General features: G+C 52.2%; 1 protein-coding gene across 3 annotated transcripts in view; it reads left to right on the forward strand.

Moving 5' to 3' along the window:
* The window catches only part of PBX1 (PBX homeobox 1), a 133,822-nt gene that overhangs the window by 57,895 nt on the left and 52,806 nt on the right, over positions 1-23,121 (forward strand). Inside the window, exon 1 of one of the 3 annotated variants that reach the window (XM_055724716.1) lies at positions 18,174-20,667. The exons of the other annotated variants lie outside the window; for them this stretch is intronic. Coding sequence (XP_055580691.1) covers positions 20,451-20,667 — 217 coding nt within the window. The 5' untranslated portion in view covers positions 18,174-20,450. Of the gene's footprint in view, positions 1-18,173; positions 20,668-23,121 lie in introns of those variants that run through there. 3 annotated transcript variants of the gene reach the window in all.

Here is a 23,121-nt window from a genome sequence, read left to right on the forward strand (position 1 = left end):
GTCCCTCCATCCCACCCACCTTTTCCCGGTGCTAAGCCAGCTGCAGCGTATCGAATGCAAATGGTGAAAATGCAGTTTGTGGTAAGTGTCCGCTAATAAATAACCTCCGAGTCTTCTCCCTATCAGGCAGTGACATCCTGCATTTCTCTTCCCCGCCGCACCAGCCCAAGACATTTAATGATGTGGTGCTCCTTACGGGATGTGCCGCCCATGCTAAATATCTCCAGCCTTCACAAAATGGTGGGCAGAGAGCCCAGCCCGGCTCCGGCAGCCCCCGCACCTCTCCCCCGCAGCCCTGGGCAGAAGGCTCAGCATCCCCCTCCCCATCCCCGGTGCTGGGCGCAGACCCCTCTGCTGCGCTCGCCCGTGGTCGCTGAGAGGATTTCATTAACTGCATGAAGTAAAAAATAATCAATTTCAGATGTTCCCAGTGTTTGTGGTAATGGTCTCTCTAACCATTCTGATTAGCCGAGTGAAATGGAATTTTTCTTTTAAATTACAGCGCGTTGACATTAAATATAGGCAAACTTTGTGTGCGGGGGGGGGAGGGGACAGGATTTTTACATTCATCCCTGTCCTCCTCCCTCCCCGTCCATCACTCACCTAATCTTTCTATCACCCCCTCCCCAATCACACTGAAATCTCCAGCAACTTCTTTCTGCTACCCACCAGACTGGGATTTTTCACCCTCCCCCAGGCTTTGTGAAACGTTTCTTGAGGTTTAGGGCTAGTGGGGTGTGCATTTTTCCCTTTTTCGTAAAATTATTTTTTTATTTTTCTTAACATTTTCCACGGTGTTTTGGGCTGGGACCAGTGCCACCGCCAAACTGGGCTTCTTCGCCCCAACCTCCTGGTTCCTTCCCTCCGTCCTCTCGGATGCGCGCGTGGTGTCGCTTCGGTTTTGCCGCTCTCCCTTTTTGCTTAGCGGTTTCCTCTCGGCGTCCCGAGCGGCGCAGTCCGCAGTGAAATCGATAGTGAGAGCCGTGGCCATGTGCCTTGGCGAGCAGGCTGGGCTCCTTCCTCTGGCTGGCTCCCCTTACCCACCTCCCGTACCCCTTCTCTTTCCCCGGGCTGAATTTTTTTAGACTCCAAACAAGCTTGCAGCAATCCTTCTGTTATTTTTTGTTTCCTTTTTATTTATTTTTCATGCATTTTCCCCCTACCTTCCTTTATTCACCCTCTCACCGGCGTGCGGCGGTGGCTGCGGGTGGGCGCCGGTGTGGCGCAGCCCAGCCCGGGCTTTGGACTTCTCCTTTTGATAAGCTGTCATCCCCTGGCCCCGTGCGGGGATTTGATCAGAGCGCTCTCTTGACCCCATGGAAGACATTAAACACCCTCCCAGACCCTTTTCTCCGTCTCCATCTCTGAACCTTTCACTCTCCTTTAATGAGAATTTCTCCTAATTATTTCAGTGGCTGCAGCACAGGGACCGCAGTGTAGTTAGATCTTGATACCAGGACGTGACTGTTATGCTGATAAAGGCAAAAGATCAATAATTTAGGCCCTAGCGTTAATGGCAGAGCTGAGAGCTTAAGTGTCTGTATTCAGGTTTAGTCCTGAAGGTTCCTGGAGTATTAATGATTTCCAGAGAAATTCCCCCCCCACACCTCCTCCGCCTTCCCCTTTCCTTGTGCTGCTGTTGCTTTTTCCCCAGTCCTGTCTCTTTAAAACCCTTTTCTCCTCATTTTTTATTTTATTTTGGGTTGTTTTTTTTTCCTTGTTTCCCTACTCTGCAGCCTTTCTGCTTTGCTTTTGGGTTGCCCCTGGATTGCCTGTACACATTTATCTGGGGCTGTGGCGGTGTGTTAGAAAGCAAAGGGAGGGAGTGGAACCTGGTGAGGGGGAAGCATTGAAGGGTGGGCTAAAAAAATTATCCATGTCTTTCTGTTTTGCTTTGAGGACTGCAGGATGGGCCCCGCTCAGGAGACGAGCCGTATGGGCGATAGCTTGGGTCAGGTCGTCTTCTGTACGAGCTGGAGGTCTCCATCTGTGGTGGAGGTGCCATGCGGTGTGACAGTGCAGGCAGGGTTGCCTTCAGCCCTGTGTGGGGCCATGCCCTGGTCACCCACAGTGACCCCCTGCCACTGTGCCCACAGATGCCACGTGAAGGGGGAAGACCCCCCCTGAGCAGGAAACACTGCTGTGCTCTGTTTTCTTCTCTTCATTTCAATAAACACTTGCCAAACCCACAGTGCAGAGCTTCTCCCTCTCCTCTGTGCCCTCGCAGACCCATTTTTGCTACCAAAACTCATGTCCCTGCCCATTCGTGTCAGCTTGAAGGGGGCTGCTGGCGGGGGGGCACGTGTGCTGTGCATCTTGTGCAGAAGATGCTCCAGCATCGTGATCACTAGCTGCTTTCCTACACTTGTCCTTTGGGAAAGGTCCCGGCACCGCTTGGTGCAGGGGTGGGTTTGTCCTGAGGATGCTGGGCTGGTTGCGGGTGGGGTGGGAGAACGGGAAATGCATCTGCCAGAGATCCTGGTGCTCTGTGCTTTGTTCTTCCCAGCACCACAGTCCATCTGCCTTCTTGCTTGCTGGGTTTCCTCCCCCAGGCCAGCTCATCTGAGCCAATCTGTGGCTGTCCGGGAAGTGTTTGGAGGCCCAGGGTGGAAAGGGGGAAGTTTGAGAGAAGAGAGAGGGGTGGGAAACATTAACCAGTTTTCTAGTGAGTCATAAGCACGTACCGCCTTGTTGTTTTGGGGTTTTTTTGTCGTTGTTTGGTTTTTGTTTGGCTATTTTTTGGTTTTGTTTTCTTTTGGGGTTTCGTTGAGCCTGTTGGTTCTTGAAGGTTCAGGACATACTGAGTTGATTTGAAAGAAGATGACAAATGATGAAGGGAAGTTGGGGGATAAAGACTGTTATCCATGCGGAGCTGTGCGTGGGAAACACTGCAATACGCATTAGCTGGATAATGGGAATTTTGCCCAACTTACCTCTGTCCTGATTGGGGAAGAGAGGTGTGGGGTGTGTGGATTTCGTGGCTTTTTGGTCTGTTTGGTGCCCTGGGCTGTCCTTTGCTGCAAAGGGAGTGGAATGGGAAGGATTTCTTAAGAGTTGCAGAGCCATTCCTGTCCTGTGGTGCTCCAGGTCTCTCTTGAGGGATCCCTGATCTGAGCTTGCCAGTCCTCCGCTACTGTCCCCAGTTCCCGATCTGGGTGGGAACTGGCAGAGAATCCTCTGTCCCTAGTGGTGTCAGGAAGCGTCTTGTATGTCCCAAGCGCCACAAACCAGACACCCCAGCAAAGCTGGAAATACTGATCTGCGTTTTCTAAGGATGTTTTAAGCAATGGGGGAAACTCCTCTGTTGAGTCTTGATCTGATACCAAATGCTGTGAGCCTCATCTCTCCCAAGACTCCTGGAGCTTTGAGGGGAAAAATGTCTAGAACTGAGCATCCCACCGAAGTGGAAGCGGTGAGTGCTGGTGAGCTCATCCTTCCAGCCGCAGAGCTGATACCTCTTCTGGTTTCTTCCCTTTCCCTTTGCTAGCAGCTGGAGGGTCATGCTGGCATCCAGGGGATGGCGTGCTCCTTTGCACACCCGTGTCTTTGCTGGGCTTGGACGAGTAGAGCAGGCTGGGGCTTGGTAAGCAGTCCTGTAGCTCCACAGTCCAGCTGGCTCCTCCTAGCCGGCTTGCCTTGGCAGGGCTAGCCAGAATATAAATTAGTTGCAACTTATTGTAGTCACTGAAGTATAGAAATATAGCTGAGGGCAGGCGGGGAAAACATCTGGGCAGTGCAAAAGGGCTTGTTGGCTTTTATGTGATGGCATTGTTTGGGACTGGGAGTGAAAAACCTTAAAAGCAGTTCTTTTCAAAGAAAAGGTGTTTCAACGCTGCCTGGTTCCATCCTGTTTACAAAAACGCGTGCTTATGTGTACGCCTATATCTGTGTATGTACACTCGTAATCGCATATATGGGAGTGCAGGTGTGAAAGGCCAGGAGTCTGAGCTGTTGGCTGGGTGGGTAGAGGCTGTGTTGTGGAGGCACTCTGGGGAGTAAAAGAGCCCCATGGTTCCATTTCTTCATGCAAGGTGGGGACCTTGTGTCCTGATCCCAAATCCTTTTTTTGATTATTGAAAAAATTGAGACCAACCTTGCTGGAAACCTGGCCATGTGGGACCCAGGGCCACTTCCCTGGTGTTGCAGGTGGTCATCTCCTGTTATCCAGGCAAGAAACCTCAGCATCATCTTCAGGGTCTCTTCAGCTTTCCTTCTTGCTTTTCCTAGTGGGTCTCCATTTACTCTCCTGGGCAGAAGATGCAACAGCCACCTAATGTTCCTGCACGGGTGTTTCCCGGGCGGTTTATGGATTTGTACTTGGGTGTTTGGGTGCCAAATTCAGTTGACTTCAGTAGGTTCTTCCTTATGCAAGGCTGCCTGAGGCATGTGTTGGATTTACCAGGCTTGGTTAGGAGGTTGATTTCTGGATGCTCAGGCTGTGCAGGTTGGGTATTTGCAGAACTGGTCTCAGCCGGCTTTAGAGAGGAGAGAACTTTAAGGACAAATATGAGTAGCTGTAGGTTTTTGTAGCAACCAAACTGGTGGTGAAGTAGGGAAGGATTCCCCAAAGTGCTTTGCCTATATTTGTTGCGGGTAGCCCTGGGGAGCAGGTATTTGTATCTGAAATGTTAATAGAGAGACTGAATTGAATCGTGTGTGCTGTCGGGGGAGCGGTAAAAGCCATTTACAAAAGAAGCCAAGAGGAGATCAGTAGAAACGCACACAAACCCTAAAAATCCCAATGTGACGCCTGAATAATCACCCATTTGTCTGGGGAAAGAGATTAATCCAGCCAGGGTTCAGTTTAACAGGATTATTGAATGTGGGAAGGGGGGTGGAGGGAGGGAAGGCTCTGGGATTTTCCATATGACTTCAGACCATGGATCTTTCTTTTCCAATGGCCCCTGCAGGACGGGGAAGCTTCAGAAGTTGGGGTGGCTTGCCTGGGTGTCGTGTCAATGGGTGAGCTGTAGTGGGGTAGTTGGGATCACAGAGGTTCGACACGATCCTTCCCTCCATGTCACACCGCTGGCTAGTTTGGGTAGATGAGGAGCTCGTTGGGGTAGAGACCATGCCTGATGGTACATGCTCCTTGCAGGGAGCTGGAATTGGACATTTGGCATTTTTTAACCCTACCACAAAGAAATAAGTTTCATCCAGCCAACAGCGTGAAGTCCCACTGCATCTCCAGAGGGGCTGCCATCAGGTCAGTTGTGTCCGTTGCAGCGCTCCTGGAAACACCTGTCTTTGGATGAGTCCAGACAGGGACATGGCAGGGCGGGGGGAGAGTTTTTGGAGGGACAGACACCTTCATTAGCCTCTGAGACGTTAATGGGGCTGGATTAGCCATTCAGTACCAAGGGACAGTCGTGTTCCTGAAGCACCTGATGCTGATGAAAACCCTTTCACTGGGGTCATCCCCTGGAAGGTGTTTGGGGACAAGATGTTTTCTGTCCCTCAGTGCTTGGCTGCCCTGTGGCCCTCGTCGTGGCAGCTCTCTTGTCATAAGCTCCTTGCTAGGCATTAATGTGTTTTCTTCTTAAAGCAGCGTTTTACTCTCAGAAACAAGGTGATGTGTGGATGAGAAGGGAGACAGTGCTGCTGCCTCTACAACATCCCCACAAAGCAGATCACACAAAACAAAGCGAAAGGAGAGATGTTTTTATGGCATTGCCTGCATTTATGTGGAACTAGATAGGAGCGTGCGTGTCTGTCTGTCTCTTTGTGCATGCTTTATAATGTAAAGCAACCACAGTGTCTCTACGGTGTTCCCAGAGAGCTGTTGGTGTGTTGTCAGATACTGTAACTTCTTTTAAGTCTTAACTCGTGTAGAGTATATTGCGTATTTGGTGATCAGAAAAAGAAGCAGGAGAATAAAAGTGGGAGGAAAAATGAGGGCCAGCTCCGGTTGTCCTGGTGTTGCGGTATCTTCCTCCCTGCCCTTGCCTGCCTTGGCTCTTCAGATGAATATTTGTTAGTCTTTTGATGGGACTTTTTTTTTTTTTTTGGAAGGGGGGGAACTGTGCTGGAGCTCCCTTCTTCCCTTTGGGTGGTGGTGAGTATTCAGGGAGGGGTGGGGTAAGCAAAACCCTCAGCATTCACGTAAACAACACGTCACCGTTGTCATCATTTTCCTGTTTTGCTGTTTCCATGCATCGTAACCCACAGATGATGTGTAAAAAGCCTTTCCACAAGCAGCGTCACCCCTTACAGACACGTGAGAGTAATAAAAGCAGTGATGTCTTTCCAGCCATTCTTTCTTCAGCCTGTCCTGCTCTTCTCCTCTGTGCAGCAGGACTCAGTGTCCTTTTCCAGACTGTATTTGCTTCCCATTTTCGCACTCCCAGATGTCCCCACTCTCCATGCCCCAGTCCCTCTTGCTCCCTCCACTGCATGGTTTCTGTCAGCTCCATCTCTTCAGCAGTGCACGCAAGGAGCCAAGGGCCAGGGATAGAGAGAAGATGCAGCTGCCTGCATCCGTACCTGTATTTCCCTGGGGAATGTAATGGGGATGCAGAGGTGGAGGGCTTGAGGAATCCTCAAAGACCCAGGAGTCTTCCAGCACAGATGTCCCCTTCCATCTCTGGCACGTCCTGTGGTCCATCGTAGCTGCAAATGCTCATTGGAGCCTGTTCTCTCCAGGGTTGGTATTTCCCAGCATAGGCAGGGAGCCTTTCTCCGATGATGATGATACGTGGGACGGCTGCAGGTGGCACCCCGAGGCCAGCAGCCAGGTAGAGCTGCCTCTCCTAATGTCTGGTCTTTCTTAAGTCATTTAAATAGCAAATAAACTCCAGCGGGCTCTGCAGAAGGGTGAGGCTGGCGCTCTGCTTGTCCGTTGTTTCCCCATGCCAGGGCTGTGCTGAGGCAGGGATGAATGATTGGGACTCAACAAGGTGTTTAAACACCAGAATTGAAATTAATGTCCCCTCATTGCTGGTGAGGCTGCCAATACATTACAGCAAGCACCTTCCCAAAGTGAAATGAATGTTCGTTTATGCTCATGAAATATACATCAAAACATGTTGGTGGGAGAGGCCGCTAACGAGGGAACCATCCGGCTTTCTGTTAATTCCCAGCTGGGAGCGGACACTGCTCCTCACCTCTTCTCTTTCTTCTCTGGGCCTTAGATTTGAAGCCTAACCCGTTCACAGCTGTGTATCCAAAAGCATTAATATGGCTTTAATGAAAACTCCGGTTGATCTGTCCAAAGATATTGATGAGTGGTCCTCAATCGTATTAATCTTCTCATTGCGGGAGGAAATGAAGGCAGCGAGCGGGGCCGTCGGGTGCCACTGGAAGAGGAGGGTGATCTGGGAGCAGGGACGGCCACTGCTGCCTGGCCCTGCCTCCAGGGTTGTACCTTCTTCTGGCTTGGGTTGATTTTTCCGTTTTTTTGGTCTTTTTTGAAACTGGGAGCAGAGCAACCGCCCCTCATCTGGACTGTGCACCACAATTCCAGGCTGGTATTTAACATTCAAATCATTAAATTTCCGCCAATAAATCCATTACTGTTAATTATATTGAAGGGGCTAACGATCCGTCGACAATATTCTGCTATTGATTTCCATTTGTGTCGAATGGTCGCCTCACCTTCAATCCATGCCAGGGCGTGTTTTGGGGGGTTCCCCCCCTCCTTTGCAGCTTTCTCAGCGGCGCGATGCCCCTGCCATCCCCTTCTCCCCGAGCGCAGGCTGCTCCTGGATAGGAACACGCTACACTTCTTTATGGCTTATGGCAAACTGCCTTGATTACTTCTACTGTTGTACCCATTATGTGAATTAAATATGTATTCAGTTGCATGCTGCTTGCGTTGTTATTGCAGGGTGACATATGGTAGTGACTCAATTAGAATGAAACTAGCATTAGATAACCCTTCTGATTACATGCATCCCAGCCCGCTCGGCAGCCTGGCTGCTGCCACCACTGCTGCTGCTTTGCCTGATCTCCCGTTACCCGCAGGCCGTGGGTTTCATTAGCTGTTATCGTCTCCAGAGGTGGGCTTTAGGCAGGAGCGTGGCAAGAGGAGGGTGTGCAGAATGGGGCCGAGGGGGGCCACAGCGCTGCTCGCAGCTGGGCTGGCCCCATGGCCTCGTGCAGGCGGGCTGCGGGGGGGTGGCGGTGCTTGTAGCAATGCAGTGATGCTCGCAAGGATGCGCACAGCAACACAGTGATGCTCACAGCGATGCATTGCTTGCATGCCAGGCCTCCCCCATGGCTTTCATCACAACACTCTTTACCTTTCCTCAGCAGTAGCTCCTGGGTTTTTCGGAGCCCAGAACTGCCCAAGCACGGGGCCCATCGGCCGAGCCCCAGCCCGGCGTGCTTTGATGGGCAGCGCTGTGGTGATGCAGCCCTTGCAAGCAGCCACCCGTGCCTGGGTGAAGCTTGCAGCATTTGGGGAGCAGCAAAAAGGGCTTAAGTTTGGTTTCATTCACCGCTGCTCCTGACTCTGGTAAGCGGCACAAAGCTTTCTGGAAAGGAAAGGGATCAAACGGCTGGTGCCTTTTTTTTTTTTTTTTCATGCTTCGGCTTTCTTTCTTCGTGTTAGGTGCGTGGTGAGAAGCGGTGGGCTGTGGACCTGTTGGCATGGTGGGGGCTGCCGGCTGCAGGGCAGCGGCGGGTGCCTTTGGCACTGCTGCCCTCTGGTGCACATGCTGCCTGCTCCCTGGGGTGCTGAGCCTGGGGTGCTACCGCAGGGCTGCGTTGGCTCTGACTGCAGGATTTTTTGCACCCTCGCTTCCCTTCCACGCTGCAAAAAACCAGGCCAGATCTTGCGTTTCTTGACACTAGAATGGATGGATTTCCCTGCCCCCGTGCACTGCTGCTTCCGTCATTTCTGGCCGTTGGAGGACTCTGCTGTGGGCAGGAGTGGGAGATGTGGCTGGTCTTGCGGGCAAGCCTCCAGCCTTGAAATTTGACAGCAAACCTGGAAGGCTGGGCTATTCATACAACAGCTAAACTTGCCGTGTCGATCCACAGGGCATGCATCTCCCCAGGGCTTGGGGAGTAAATAAAAAAAGTTGTGAGCTCTCCCTGCTGCTCCCAAACCTACTGCTCCCATTTACTTCATAGCTTCATGAACTGTTTGTCAGCAAATCCTGATTCAAAAGTAAATATGAAATGGATTAATTACGCAGAAACATTTGTTTCTGGGTTCCAGAAACAAATCTCAGCCTGTGAACTGTTTGTAAATGTTTCTCTCCAAGGGCTGCTCACTAGTCACGCTGTGATCGGTCCCGGTGCCCAGCTTCTCCTCTTGTGTTGGGCAAAAGGAGGTGTTTTTTTAATAAATTGAGTAACGACAGCGATCAAAGAGCAAATAACACACTTCCCAGTGACAGGGCTTAGCTAAATACAAATTTTATCTCGCTACATATATAGCTATTAAGGTGAATATTTATGAATGGAAAATAATACACCTTGACAAAAAAAATGCATTTGTGCATTTTTTCACATCAAAGCTCGGAGTTTGGTTTGTACCTTTCATTGCTACTTAATTCTTTGTATTTCTCTTGCACATTCCTGTTGCGAGCGTGCCTGCATGCGGGACGTGTGTGTGTACACTAGGGCCTGCATGCACATTATGCTGTCAGACCTCTGTGGGAAGCTTTATTCTTGCTTTTGCAAGTGGGAAGTTTCTTTTTGTAGCAGAATAAAGTCCCTTCCTGGCAGAGGACTGGGAGTCTGTGGCAAAGATAGTTGCCTCTGGAGTCCTAATCCTTTAGCCCGTTCCAGACGGTAGCCCGAATTCCGGTAACATCCTTTCTGGCTCAGAGGGTTATCTGAGCGGCTCCAGGGGCTTTGCAGCAGAGCCCAGCTTGTGGTGCGGAGGGCAGGCAGGGTCTGGCCAGCGAGCCTGAGCTGCCGTGGGTGCCACATGAGCTGCCCCCCTCCAGGGGAATCCCAGAGAGGATGCTCAGGTGCAGTTGTCCATCTCTGGCCAAGTTCTCCGAATTTTGGATGCTCAGCAGAGCTCGGGGCTGGCGTTGTTCAGGGGTCCCTCCTGTAGAGGTGATGCTCTCTCTTGCAAGGAGTCTGAGAAGACAGTTCATTTCCAAACCTGAAGTCTTTCTGGTTGCTCGGTGTGTTTTCCTCCCAGAGCAGAGTTCGCAGGGTGAGCTGAGGGGGGTGGCATGGGGCTCTCAGAGCAGGATCCATCCCTTTATTTCTTGCCTTGCTGTTGCTTGTGTTGCTTTCGGCTAGAAAACAGTCAGCTCATACAAATGAGTGACAGCAGCCAGCGTCAGCCCTTGGCAGGTATGTAAACAAAAGAGGGAACAGTTTTCTGCTTGCTCTTTTTTTTTTTAACTTTTATTTCTTTTTTTTTTCCCTTTTTTTTTTTGTTGTTGTTTTTTTTTTACTTGAAGGAGTCATCAAGATGTAGGGTGGTGTAGCCCCATGTACATCCTCATCCAGGGCTGGTGGTGGCCCTGTCTGGTGTCAAGCTGGAGGATGTCAGCTGCTTGATACAAAGGGTCTGGGGAAGCGAATAACCAGGGGGCTGTGAGGGTGGTTACCTGCTCCCTGTGTTTTCTGAGTCCTCCGAACCTCTTTCTCTCCTCTGAGCATCCCTTCGGGCCCTCACTTGCATTTCCTCCTCATCTTTTTGGCCGCGGGCAGGTGCATCCCTGCCGGTTTCCGTAAGCTGTCTGGTGAGCACAGCCTCCGAGTCTGCAGGGCTGTCAAGGGCTCTGTCTCTCTCTGACTGATTGGAAAAGTTCTTGTGCATGTTATTTTCTTTTTTTTTTTCCCAATGAAAAACACCACCTGAGCAGGTCTCTGTTTGTCAAGCCTGCACAGCTTATGCAGAAGGCAGGCGAGCTTGCAGACAGTGACTTAAAATAAACACTAACATAATCCTATGAAGGAAAAGCAAAAATATTGAAAAAAAAAAAAGCAGAGTTTTTCTGCTTCATTTTCACTTTCTAAAATGCCAGGCAGTTTCTTAGGGTGTTTATCGGTATTATTGTTATTATTTATTTATTTATGCATGCATGCGTGTATTTGCTGGTAATACTTGCAGGGGTGTGGTTCCCCTGTGGCTGGGTGCTGGGGTTACTGGTGCAGCTGCAGAAAGGAGCTGGCAAACCCCGGAGCTCCGGCCGTGTGCTTGACTTTGACTCCAGGGAATTTCACAGGAGTGAAAGGAGATGGAAAACACCGTGAGGCCACTAAGCCAGGAGCCGGAGTGGATCATTTAAGTGGATTAGTGATTTCTGACCTGGGGCTGGTGTGGAGCAGATGGGGGTTTGCCTGCTGCTGCTGCGGGGTCTGTGGGAGTTACAGTGGGCGGCGGCAGGTTGAATCCTTCATCTCCAAGATGTCCTAGAGCTGCGGCCCCTCTCCCCATCGCTGCCCAGCCTCAGCTCCCCCAAACAGCCTCTGCAAGCGCTGCCCAGCCCATTCCAGCCCTTTGGTGTGGGCAGCTGCTGTCTGCCTGCGCTTACCCTGGATGGCAGAGGCAGGCTGGCCTTGAAGGGGAGCTGGTACTGTCCCCGGCCTCCCCCTCCTCTAAGCCGCTGTGTCCCCGGGGTGCAGGGTGAGGGGGGTGCCAGGCTCACCCTTCCTCTGCATCAGAAGCGCCGTGCTCACCCCCGGGTGTCTTCCAGCCCTTAGTTTGGGTGGGAAGGAAACTCCCACCCATCTCTCCCTGTATGCTATACTGCTGCACTTTTTTTACCCTTTCCCTCTCGCTCTCATTTTTTTCTCTTCCTTTCCCTTCCTAAAAAGACCAACAAACCAAACAAAAAAACAAAAAAAAACCCAACTAAAAAACACCCAGCAGAAAGCAAGCTGTGATACTGTCGGGCCTGGCGTTGATGTTATTTATTTTCCTCAGTTGCTGCTCTGGAAGCCCGGAGTTGACAGAGCGGTTTTGTAGAATAGAAACATTATAGACTGTTACTGTCAGAGTGTTAAATGTGATGGATAGAGAAATACAGGGGAGGGAGGGGACTTTACACTAGCCATGTCTGCCAGCGAGGGTGCTCATGGGAGAATAAACCATCCGCATATAAGAAATGAATGAGGTAATGTGGCGGGAGGTAATGGACTCTTGCAACAGAGATGCGCCTTGCCGGCTGGACTTAACCCTCGCCATTCCACTGGCAGGATAGGGTGGGATGGGGGGACGCATGCTCCGCTTTCCTGTGGCCCTGAGATCCAGCAGGTTCAGGGCTGGGATGCTGAGGTGCGGTGGGAAGAGCTGGATTATCCCAGTGGAGTGAGGGGAGCGCTGCCCAGGTGCCTGCAGACCCCCCTTCCTGCACAGCAGCACTTGCTGGGCTTGCTGCAAGCCCAGGATGGAGCATCTTCATGGTGAGCACCAAGAGATTTTTTCATCGCTCGTTTAGCAAAGAGACTTGTGCTGCTTGGGAGGTGCAAAGGGATGCAGCTGTCAGCAAGCAGCAGCCCGATGGCTCGCGTGGGGTACCTTGGGGTTTGGGGTCCTGCTGAGGGTGGGTGCAGAGGTGCTGCGGGCTCAGCCGGTGAGGTGAGAAGCGCTGGGCAGGAGAAGCGGTGGCCCTCAGCCTGGCCTTTCTCTTTGTCAGTGTTAGCTGTTCTGGGAAGCCAAGGGGCTTGGCCTTCATTCGTGGCTGGTTGCACGAAGTGCTAAGCTAGGGTCCAGAACTGGAACCCTGTGGTTGTGGTGCTCGATTTGCATTTCAGAGACGATTTCTCATGTCTGGAGGCATAGGTTGGGTGGGGAGAAGCTGTGGTGGTTGGTGCCCTTCCAGCTCTGTGGTTACACCTGGGGAGAGCAGGCTGAGTGTGTCTCTGACCTCTTCTTCTTGTTTGCATTGATGGGTTTTCCAGTCACCCACTTAACTGTCAAATTGTGTTGTGAAGGCTGATGAGTGTTCAGTGCTCACTTGCATCCCTTCTCCTTATCCAGTCTCTCCATAGCTCCCCCATGGGGAGACCTCGTGGGTGGCGTTATCTCCTGTCTGCAGGACCACAGAATCACAGAGTGGTTTGGGTTGGAGCAGGGACCTTCAAAACTCATCTAGTCCACCCCCCTGCCAGGGGCAGGGACACCTTTCACGAGATCAGGCTGCTCAGAGCCCCATCGAACCTGACCTTGAGCGCTTCCAATAACGGGGCATCCACAACTCTGGGCAACCTCTTCCAGTGCCTCACCACCCTCATCATAAAACATTTCTTCCTTGTATCAAATTTAAATTGACCCCTTTAAATTTAGAACCGTTACCCCTTGTTCTAGCACTACAGGCTCTGGTGAAGAACGTCTCCATCTTTCTCGCAAGGATGATGGGCTTGCAGGGGGTGAGGAGCCTGCGGGCAGGGGGCAGCCCTGGCAGCCTTCACCGCCCCTTCCCTTCACGCTTCGCTAGGCGTCCAGCCTGACTGTGCAAAGTTTGTCGTAGTCAGTGTGTGTGAGTAATTAAATTACTTCCTTGCGCATTTTACCCTCGCTGACTTTTACCCACCATCTTATCTCCAGCTCATGGAGCTTCGTTCACACATCCTTGCAGGAGCAGCTCAGCCTTCGTGAGTCCTGGCAAACCCCTGTTGCTCATGTTCTCCTCAAACCTGCTGCTGCTCATGCTCTTCTCCTGGCAATACTTACTAAGCAGCAGCGGGCAAACCTTCTACACCCGTGGTCTCGTTGAAAAAGCCATTTATTTCTACTCTCTTCCACCTTTTAACCAAACTTTAGTCCTTGCTTTTGCTGGGAGAAGAGTTAAATCTGTTGACTGATGAAACTTTGGGGGACTGCAGACAACACCAACTGTGCTTCATGCCTTCTGTTGCTGGGTGTGCAGCAGTTGTAATAGATGAGCGAAGTATGTTTTCTTCTTCCTTACAGGCACTGCTAGTTAATCTCGGTGGTATCGTGTCCATCTTGAGGCTTTATCCGATCTATTTATCATCTTAGCCAGTACTGAAGTGAGACTCACAAGTCGGTGAATCTGTGGCTCATCTCACTCCATTTTTTAAAAATAGGGTATGACACTTTGTGTCCTCTAGTGTAATGAGAGATTGAGCTGCTAATGAAAATATGCAATCATTTTATTTCTGAGTCCCTGCAGAACTCTTAGGCAGGTATTATCTGGTCCTGGTGACTCCTCATTTTTCATTTTCCAAACGTGCTTTAACATCACTTCTTCTGACATCTCAATCTCTGATTGAGCCTCATCTTTGTCACCTGAAAGATGGCCCGCGGTTGGGGATCGTGTGGCATGGGGCTGCTGAAGGCTGAAGGACTGGGTTCCCCTGCATCCTTGCACCCCACAGCTGCCACCGCAGTGGCTCATGCAGACATCATCCCTGCATGGATGGTACCAAGGTCCAGGCTTGCTGTAGGTCTCGTGACATTTGTCTTCATCTTGGTTTCTGAACTCCTAGTTAAATATTGCAACCGATTAAAACATCATCTGTTTGTAAAATGGATGAGTTTGAGGAATTTCCTTGCATTTGCCTACTGCTTCTTTGGGGTCTGGATCAGATTTCTTTGGGGTTCAGCAAGAATCCCCAAAATGTTTTGTCCAGGAGGGATCTGAGTGCTCTGGCTCCAACTGCTGAACCTGGTGCTGGACCTGCCCTCGCCTTAAGATGGTGGTGGAGAGACAGGAGGAGCCAGTCTCAAACCAAATCCTGTTATGAAAGAGCAACAGGGAGATGCCACTGATGGGGGATGCTGCCTGTCCCAGGGGTGCAACCGCAGTGTCCTGGGGGGCCACGGGGACAGCAGCATCCCCATTCAGTGGCAGCCACTCCTAACCCTGGCACCTTGAGAACTGGTCCACAAATCCCTTTTTCTTTTCTTTTTTTTTTTTTTTTTTTTTTTTTTTTTCCTGAGCTTTGCACTCCAAATCAGCTTGATTTGGTAAAAGGCTTCCACTGCAGCACGTCACAGGTAATTTATTCCCGGGTGCTGTAATCTGAAGAAAAGCAGAGCAAAGGACCTCCAGTCACAGCCGCGCGCACACGCAAAAAGTTAAGTATTCTTGCTTTCGCTGACAGTACAAAGGTGTCATATACGAGAAGGATTGACACAGACCAAAGGGTCTTGTGGGAAATATGATAATAACTATAAAGAAGACAGATTATTCCCCAGTTGCCAACATTCAAACCTTTTTACAGTCAGTTCAAACATATAAAACTTTATTGCTGTAGCAGAAAGGGGAACAATTTCTGGTTGCACAGCTTTCCCAGGGCTGGGTTTATACTGTCTGTGTTATTGCTCTATAGTGGCATTTTAAAGTTTATTGAACAAGACTTTTACAATTGAAGGAAGTATATAAAACTGTAAATTTATTAGATTTTTCAGGATAAGTGCCCTTTCTAGTTGTGCTCAAGAATTCGGAGCTACGAGAAACTGCTAGTTACAAGACTTATTAATATTAAAGACTGAGAGAGCGCACATTTTATACCTTAACTGATCTAAAAAATAATATTATGATATTACTGAAAATCTGAGCTGTCACCAAGCGGGGTGCGTAGAGCGTTTGTATAGTTTGTGTATGTATAAACAGTCTATATCTGTGTGCAGGTACGTATATATGTACATGTCTGGGTATGCCTTGTGGGGGTGTATATGCACGTGCTGTATGAGGGTGTATGCACATACAGTATGTAAACAAACGTGTGCGTGTGTGTTTGAGCATATATGTATATATAAATCCATATGTTCCTATGCAGTATTTTATTTTTATATGGACTTATTTTCTATATTGTGCAGTGCCTTCTAGTATGGAGTCTTGATGCACCTGTAAGGCTTTTAGGTGATGCGGAAATATAATTAATAGGGCGCCTGGGTGGATTTGATGGTTATATTGTGCTTGGTTGTATGTGGTGTTCATGGGCATCTCTGTGTAATTCATGTATGAAGACCTCCAGTATGTAAACTACACAATTCATTCCGTGTTCACCATTCACCTGATATTTTGTGCCTAAAACCAGTAACTATGTGAGTGATGGTGGGATGGCATGTTCCAAAGGGCTGGGTGCCTGCCCCCATCCTCTGCCTTCTCCTTAAGGCAGCGGCCAAGTAATACTGGTCGTAAATTTGCAGGGACTGGATTCTCTGGTCGGCACATTTTCTGGGGGCTGCTTATGCAGCAAAACTAGGCTGCAGTGCAGCCGAAGGCAGCCCTTGGAGAGCTCGTCCCACGTATGATCTGGGGGGAAACCTGCTCCTGAGGGGTCCCTGCTGTAAGTCTTCTTTTCCAGCTTGGAGTTGATTTCACCTAAACGTGTGACTTGAATTAAAATAACTCAGAAATTGGCTTTTCTGCCTGCTGCGTGTGGAGCATCGCCTGCCCGCCGCAGTGGCTGGTGCTGCTGGAATGGCCATGGGGACATCTAAGAGGGGTTTGCTCTGGGGTGGGGATGTCCGTTGGCGCAAAGGCTCTCCTGAAATGCCTCGTGCTGGAGTTGGGGGCCAGGAATACATTCCCCAGCTTAGTCTGGACATCCACCTGGGCCAGCACAGCCGCAGGAGTTAGGTGTCTTCGACTTTGGCATGTGCAGTGGCAGCTTGCAGGGGGCAGCAAGTGCTTTGGAGGCTGAGCGGGAGCAGGCAGGAGCACCACGAACTGGCAGGGAAGGCAGGGAAGTCAATAAGCCCTGAATCTTTTATGAGACCTTGGATATTCTGATCACAGCTCCGCTGGCACCGAGATAGGAATACAGATTATCTGAGAAAGCGTCTGTGGCTCGAAGCTCAGTCCTGGGTCCCCCTAAGGTTTTCAGCTTGCCTCCCCCACGTTAACATTTTTGCTGTGGGGTTTTTCGGGGGGTTTCCCCTTTTCCCTCTGCTTTTGGACTGCAGGGGGTTTGGAGCTCACGTGTGATTTCTGAGAGCCAGGGCTGGCTGGAGAAGAAGGTGGAAAGAAGGTTAGTGCAGCTAATGGGGCTAAGAGCCTTATTCCTGCATATTGTTAATAACAAAACCAAGCGGCAACACCGCACGCCGTGAGTCGGAAGAAAAGGAAAGCCCTCAGATCCCTTGTAATCCTGCATTGCGCAGTGCAACGGTGCTGGAATTGCAAGGGTTCTTTCTGAATTCATTTTGGGTTTGGAGAGAAAAAGAGAGGGGAGGAAAAGAAGGAGGATGGGGAGGAAAAAAGAAAAAAAGACCCGTGCACTGAGATGAATTTATGCCTAAGCTTGTCTTGGGAATGCAAATGTGTTTAAGACTCTCTGAGCTAAACCACCCCTTTTGGGAAGAGGGAGGGGGGGAAAGGGGGAAAAAAAAAGAAGTATGACACAGAAGGGACACCGGGAGAATGTGAAATGAGGGTTTGCTGCCCCTCCTCCCGCACCCTGCCTGCTGCCGAGCTGGCACGCGGGCAGGGAGCGAGGAAACGCTGGGATGTGCTGCACGGAGGGGGGACCCAGGCGCGGGGACCCTGCGCTCTCCGGTGGGGACCCGTCACCCTGCCTCTGTCCCCTTCGGAGAGGTGGGCGCAGGTGCCTCCCCACCGTCGCAGCGGCCTCGTGCACCGCCTCGCTCCCTGCTCACGGCAGCGGGGCCGCAAGCACATCAGGTGTGACATGGCCACACTGGCCCGGGCTGGTTTTCCACCTGCGGAGATAAGGAGGGTGCTGCCTGCCCAATTGCCCCCAGCCCCACGGGAACGGGGCAGGGCTCTCCCAGCATTACAGGTTGCTCACCCAGGGGTCTGCGAAGTCGAGAGGAGGAGGGCAGAGGGGAGAGGAGAAAAAAACCAGCAGCGAGCAGGAGGGAGGAGGGATGCAGGAGGAGATGCAAACCCGCTGCCAATTGGGCAGTTGTGTCTGTTGTCTGGAGGCTGCTGCTAACCACTCGTTACAATTAAAATGAAGTGTCCGTCAGCGGCTATCTTCGCTGTGTGGCCCATATGTTTCTGAGCTGATACTGTCCGGATTATTCTGTTTGGGAGAACGATAACGGCTGTTTATAACCTTGGCAAAGACTGAGCCCTAATCAGGCTGGAGCACATTTTCACCGACTGGCTGATAACGGGCTGTTAGCTGCCTTATCGCTGGGGAGAGATAGGCCAAAATAAGCAGATCTGTAAGCACAGGAGCCCAACCAAGAGGCACATACTCTGGCCTGGCCTTTATTTTTAGATGATCTTTTCTTTTTTTCCTTTTTCTCTTTCCCGCCCACCCCCCCCCCCCTCCTTTTCCTGGCTGATTTCAGTGAAAAAGGGGGATTATTTGAGCAGAAGGGCAGGGAGGCAGCGGGTTTTGTTCACATCAGTAAATGGGGTGGCAAGAAAGGCATGTGCAAAAATAACGCAGGGGTGTTGTATCGTTTCCGTGTACCCCTCAGTTACCCCATGCACCCCCCCCTCCCCAACCCCTGAGGGCATCTCCGTCTTCGGGAAGAAGAGTGAAGTACGTCTGTCCTCCCTTGCAGCATCCCTCCTTCCCTCGCCTTCTGCTTGCTTTGTCCTCTTTTCTCTGGGGGTGGCTCTCCAAAACAGGGCAGCAGGCTGGTTTTGGGGTGGAATCAGTTTTGTGCAGAGAAAAGGCATTTTGAAAGAGGGCAGTTCTGCTGAGTTTTCTCCCCAAAATGGGATTATGCGGAAGAACGATGCACAGCGGCGAGACCTGGGTGTTTCGGCTGCAGACACCACATTGGGCCAGAGCATCTTGAAATCACATGTGGTTGGATACCTAACGAGCCCAATTTCCCTGAAGGCAGTCTCTCAAGGAAGGTGGCTAGAGCATCTTCCCAGTCTGCACTGGTACTCGACTGTTCCCAGCAGCTGGGTTAACCCGGTGCTGTTTGTGGTGTAGGTGTGTGATCTCGGCCAAACCGTCTTCTTCCTCGGCATGGCCCGAGTCTTGCTCCATTGCACCGTGTCTCCGCTCTCGAATCTTCCAGTGGAAGTGGTCCAGATCTCCCTGCGCTGTTCCTCCCTCCCTCCCTCCGCTGCTCAGGCTCTGTACTCTGCCTTGAAGTCTCAGGCAGGTGTTCAAATAAATAATGCAGCTAAAAATACCTTTTGGCAGCAGCTGGGAGTTGTTGCGAGTGGCACTGCCGGAGTGGTGGGAATACAGCATCCCGGCTCCGCGGGCAGGTGCGTCTGTGTGCTCCGGAAAAGCAAGAGCAGGCGCTGCGGGGACAAGGGCCTGCCTGCCTCCTGGGTCTGCCACGGCCCCACCGACAAGCTGAAGAGTTGATTCTGCCCTCCCCGGCTTTGAAGCAGGCGTTGCCTTTGCTGAGGCTGGCTTTCAGTGGAAGGATGCTGCCGAGGGGACCCACCAGCTGTGTCCTAACTCACGGAGGAATGTCATGCCAGCCCTGCGCTCTGACTGCATCAGCAGGCATCAGGAAAGAATCATTTGCACTGTGGTGGTGTCTCAGACCGCTTCCCCTTTTGGGGGGAGCACTTTGCAAGCTGGATTGTACCACCACCTCCGGGGAAGGATGCTGTGCCCTTCCCAGCCACCTCCAGGTGCTGTGAGAGCACTTGGCGCCTCGAGCTTTTGGTCCAGTTTGCTGGAAGCGGCTGTTTTAAACTCTGCCCCCAAAACGCTCTGCTGACTGCCTTTTCCAGGGGAGTCATCCTAGCTGAAGGTAGCTCCCAGAGGCTTTCCCTCCCATTCCACCTGCCTGGACCCAGACCTGGCAGCCCCAACCCCAGTGGCTGCAGAGGGCTCCATGTCCACTAGTGCTTATCTCCTCGCTCTGCTTGGAGTCCCTTTGAGACCTCCCCCAGCAGCAAATAGTTGGACGACAGATTTAATTATTGCAGCAGGAACGTTGCTGGGGGCAGTTGGCCACAAACTGACCTTGGTTTTTCTCTCGCCCAACTGATAGAAAACCCTTTGCTGCAGGTCAGAGCTGCTCCCACTCCGATGCGCAGAGGAGGGATGCTAGGCTGCTCCTCGTCCTGTGCCCATGCGTTTTGGGGAGTGCTGGTCACCTTCTGCACCAGCTGTGGGCCTTTTGGTGGGTTGTCCTTGCGCACCTCAGCTTGGAGAGCAAAGTGGCTTGTTAATGAGTCCCAAAGCAATTGTGCAAGGATAGGTGCTGGGGAAGCTGGGATGCTCCTGAGCTGCATGCTGCTCAGTGAGGTCTGAGACCTGGTCCTGCTCATAGTGCTGGCAGAAGCCATGTCAGTCCTTCAGTACTGGCTGCCATTGCTTGTCCTCCCTCTCTAGGAGCAGGGGAAGCTGCTGGTGGGGCTGGTGTACTGGCTGAGGGTCATCTGTGGTCTGGGCGACGCTTGAGTGATGCTGGAGTCCCGCAGTGCTGCTGCCTCATTGCAGTTCTGGCCACAGCTCCCTTTTGAGGCCTGAAAAGACGAAGCCAAATGGTATGCTGGAAAACCTTCCTGACTCCGAGGGACATGCTGTCTAGGAATTGCTGGCTGCTTTTCCGTGCGTTTTGGGTGTATTTGGCCTGTTTTGACAGCAAAAGTGCAAGCACGGGGCAAAATGAGCGAAGGGTTGGACAACTTTCGGAGTGAAAACGTGGTCTGGCTATGGTGTGGTGGTCCAGCTACAGTGTGTGGTGGTCCAGCACGTGCCCCTACAAGCATGTTCGCAGTGACTTATCTTGGTCCCCAGAGCTGGGGGGTTTGCTGTGGTTCAACAGCCTGCTGCCGGCCCGTGAAATGCAATCAGAGCTACACGGATGCCACGAGCCAGGGCAAGCTGACTCTTCCCATCTCATCCTGCAGAGAACAAACAGAGCTCAAGGTAAAGCGCTGAAATTTCACCGTGACCTTTTCTTAAAGCATTATAATCAAGTTGAACGTTTCCAGTTGTCCCACTAATGTTTGCCCCATGGGAGAAGGCGTCCTGCTTTGAGGGAGGATGTTTGTGGCGACGAGCATGCCTGCCCCGGGAGCTTGTGGTGCTGGATGCCAAATGCCTGCTGGGGGCTGGGGAGGCGGGGGGCAGAGGCCGGGGCTGCTCCCTGCCTCCTGCTGTAATGCAGCCAGGGGAAGGAATGCGCTGAATGCTCTGCATCTGCTACAGCCTTTGCTCAGGGCTCTTCGACACATGGATTGTAAAACACACACCGCCTCACACCGCCTGACGTGTCGCTGGGCACCCGTAAGGCCTCCCAAGTGTGATTTCGAGGCGTTGCTGTTGGCTCGGGCTGTGGGTTTGGCAGCTCCTGCCTGCAGGCAGGTTGGAGTTGGCTTGAGGGAACCTAGAGCTGGAGCCGGAGGGGCTTGATCCAAGGATGTGAGGAGTCGTGGGGGCAGAGAGAGCCATCAGAGTCTGGCCTGGGCACAGAGGAAGCCTTTCTGGGGAGAAGGGATGAGCAGCTTTTATGCTGCTGCATCTGCTAGACCCATCTTTCTCCTGAGGTCATGGCCTCTTTATGCTGGCGTCTTGTCATGCTGGGTCTGGGGCTCCTCCTTCCTGCACGCAGGAGCATCTCGCTTCAGCTTGGAACAGGAGCTGCCCATGCTGCGCCCTCTGGTCCCTGTGGTTTGCCTGGCACAGAGACTGGGGTTTCCATGTCCCTCAACTAGCAGTGGAGAAGATGACGCTGTCTTTGTTGATGATGAAGGGGACAAGGTCCACTTGGTGTCCTGCTCTGTCTCCCAGAGCCACGCAAGAGGGGTAACCCAGATGCTCCGTGCAGTTTGCCCATGCAGGCACAGCTGTGTGATTCCTGCAGGACTGGGGAGGTGGCCCATCTGCAGAGGGAAGATGTTTTTGCAGACCCTGCCCCAGCCAGGACACCCTCACTGAGTTTGGCTCAAAATGCCCGTGACCTTCAGGCGCGCTTTTTTGCTCCCCAACAGATTTTTGAAAGATATTTAAGGGCTGAAGGATGGAAATACTTCTGTGGGGGACGGAGTGGTGGTGGGAGCAGCAGTGCTGGGATGGAAGCACAAGGGCTGCCGGACCTGTCCAGGCACCCACAGAGCTGCAGACAGCCCATCGCTGGAAGCGGGCTTCGGCCTCACCAGCCTCGCTAGCTTGCAGACACCTCCCAAAGCAGCTGGCTCCCCATGGCTGCATCCATGTGTGAGGTGAGCCCTTCTCCCTGCTGCACCTGGCCAGTCTGTGCCTCCCAGCGAAGTGAGGGTCCCCTCCAGCTGTGCGCGTGTGCTGGCACCCCTGACTTTTAGCTCGTGTTGGCTTACAACAATGCGTATGTATAAGGAGCAGGCTGGAGGGTGATGCGGGGCTGGCCCTGCGGCTAGGGGGGGGTGATTTTATTTTTGAAATTTTCCTTTGAAATGTTCCAACAATCCCAATTCAGTTTTGACCAGGAAGGCAGGATGGCTGGGTGGGATACTGCTGCTTCCCAAGGGTTTCCTCCAGGCAGCAGCTCTGTTTGCACAAGGCATCGGATGCGGCTGTAATGTTCTCAGTGAGGATCCGTTTTAAGCATGGAAAATCAAGTTCACCACCTTGCTGAAGCCTTGTCTGAGCCAGCTGCTGTACAGCGTCGTTGGGTACGGTGGTTTGGGCGATGGTTGGGACCTCTGGAGAAGCACATCTGGTCTGTGGTTGGTCCCAAATGATGGCATACATGTGGTGCCAGTGCTGTGCAGTGGGGTGGCTGTGGGCTGGGGGTTTCAGGGTGGCACCTCTTGGGTGATCTTGCTTTATCCCCCTCCCATACATACCCAGAGTGTCTGAAGACATGATCATGCCCTACTTGTTTCCTTCCTGGGGGTGGATGGGGCTCACCGGCGACCTGCCCCTGAACACGGCATTGCCTGCTGCTGCCCGCAGCTGCCCTGGCGAGGAGGGTCCAGCCTGGCTTTTGGGGGCAGGCAGCTGTGCATCCTGTGGCTGTGCTGTGGGTAGAGCGACCTCGGGAAGCTGCTGCCGCGTGGACATGGTCTAAGTGGGGACGGTGCCTTCCCAGGCTCGGATGCGGTCATCTGTGGCGGGATGGTTGGGCAACCAAAGCACAGGAGTGCTAAGGGGCGTAGGATTAAAGGCAGTGGTCTCTTCGAGAGCCCACGGCGGAGAGGTGAAGCTGGGCTGGGGAGCCCTGTGACAGGCCTGGCAGCCAGGCAGGCGAGTCTGGTCTGTGCATTTGTGTTCGCTTGTTCTGCGCCTCCTTCCCAGGCGTTAACTCCTTGCTGATGGAGTGGCCTCCCAGGCCAGCACACCAGTGCCCCCTCCCCACATCGCTGCCCACCCCCATGGCTCCCCATCTGGCACTGGCTCTGG

Source organism: Falco cherrug, chromosome 12 (assembly GCF_023634085.1).
Source record: "Falco cherrug isolate bFalChe1 chromosome 12, bFalChe1.pri, whole genome shotgun sequence".
In the NCBI taxonomy this organism is placed as follows: Eukaryota; Metazoa; Chordata; class Aves; order Falconiformes; family Falconidae; genus Falco; species Falco cherrug.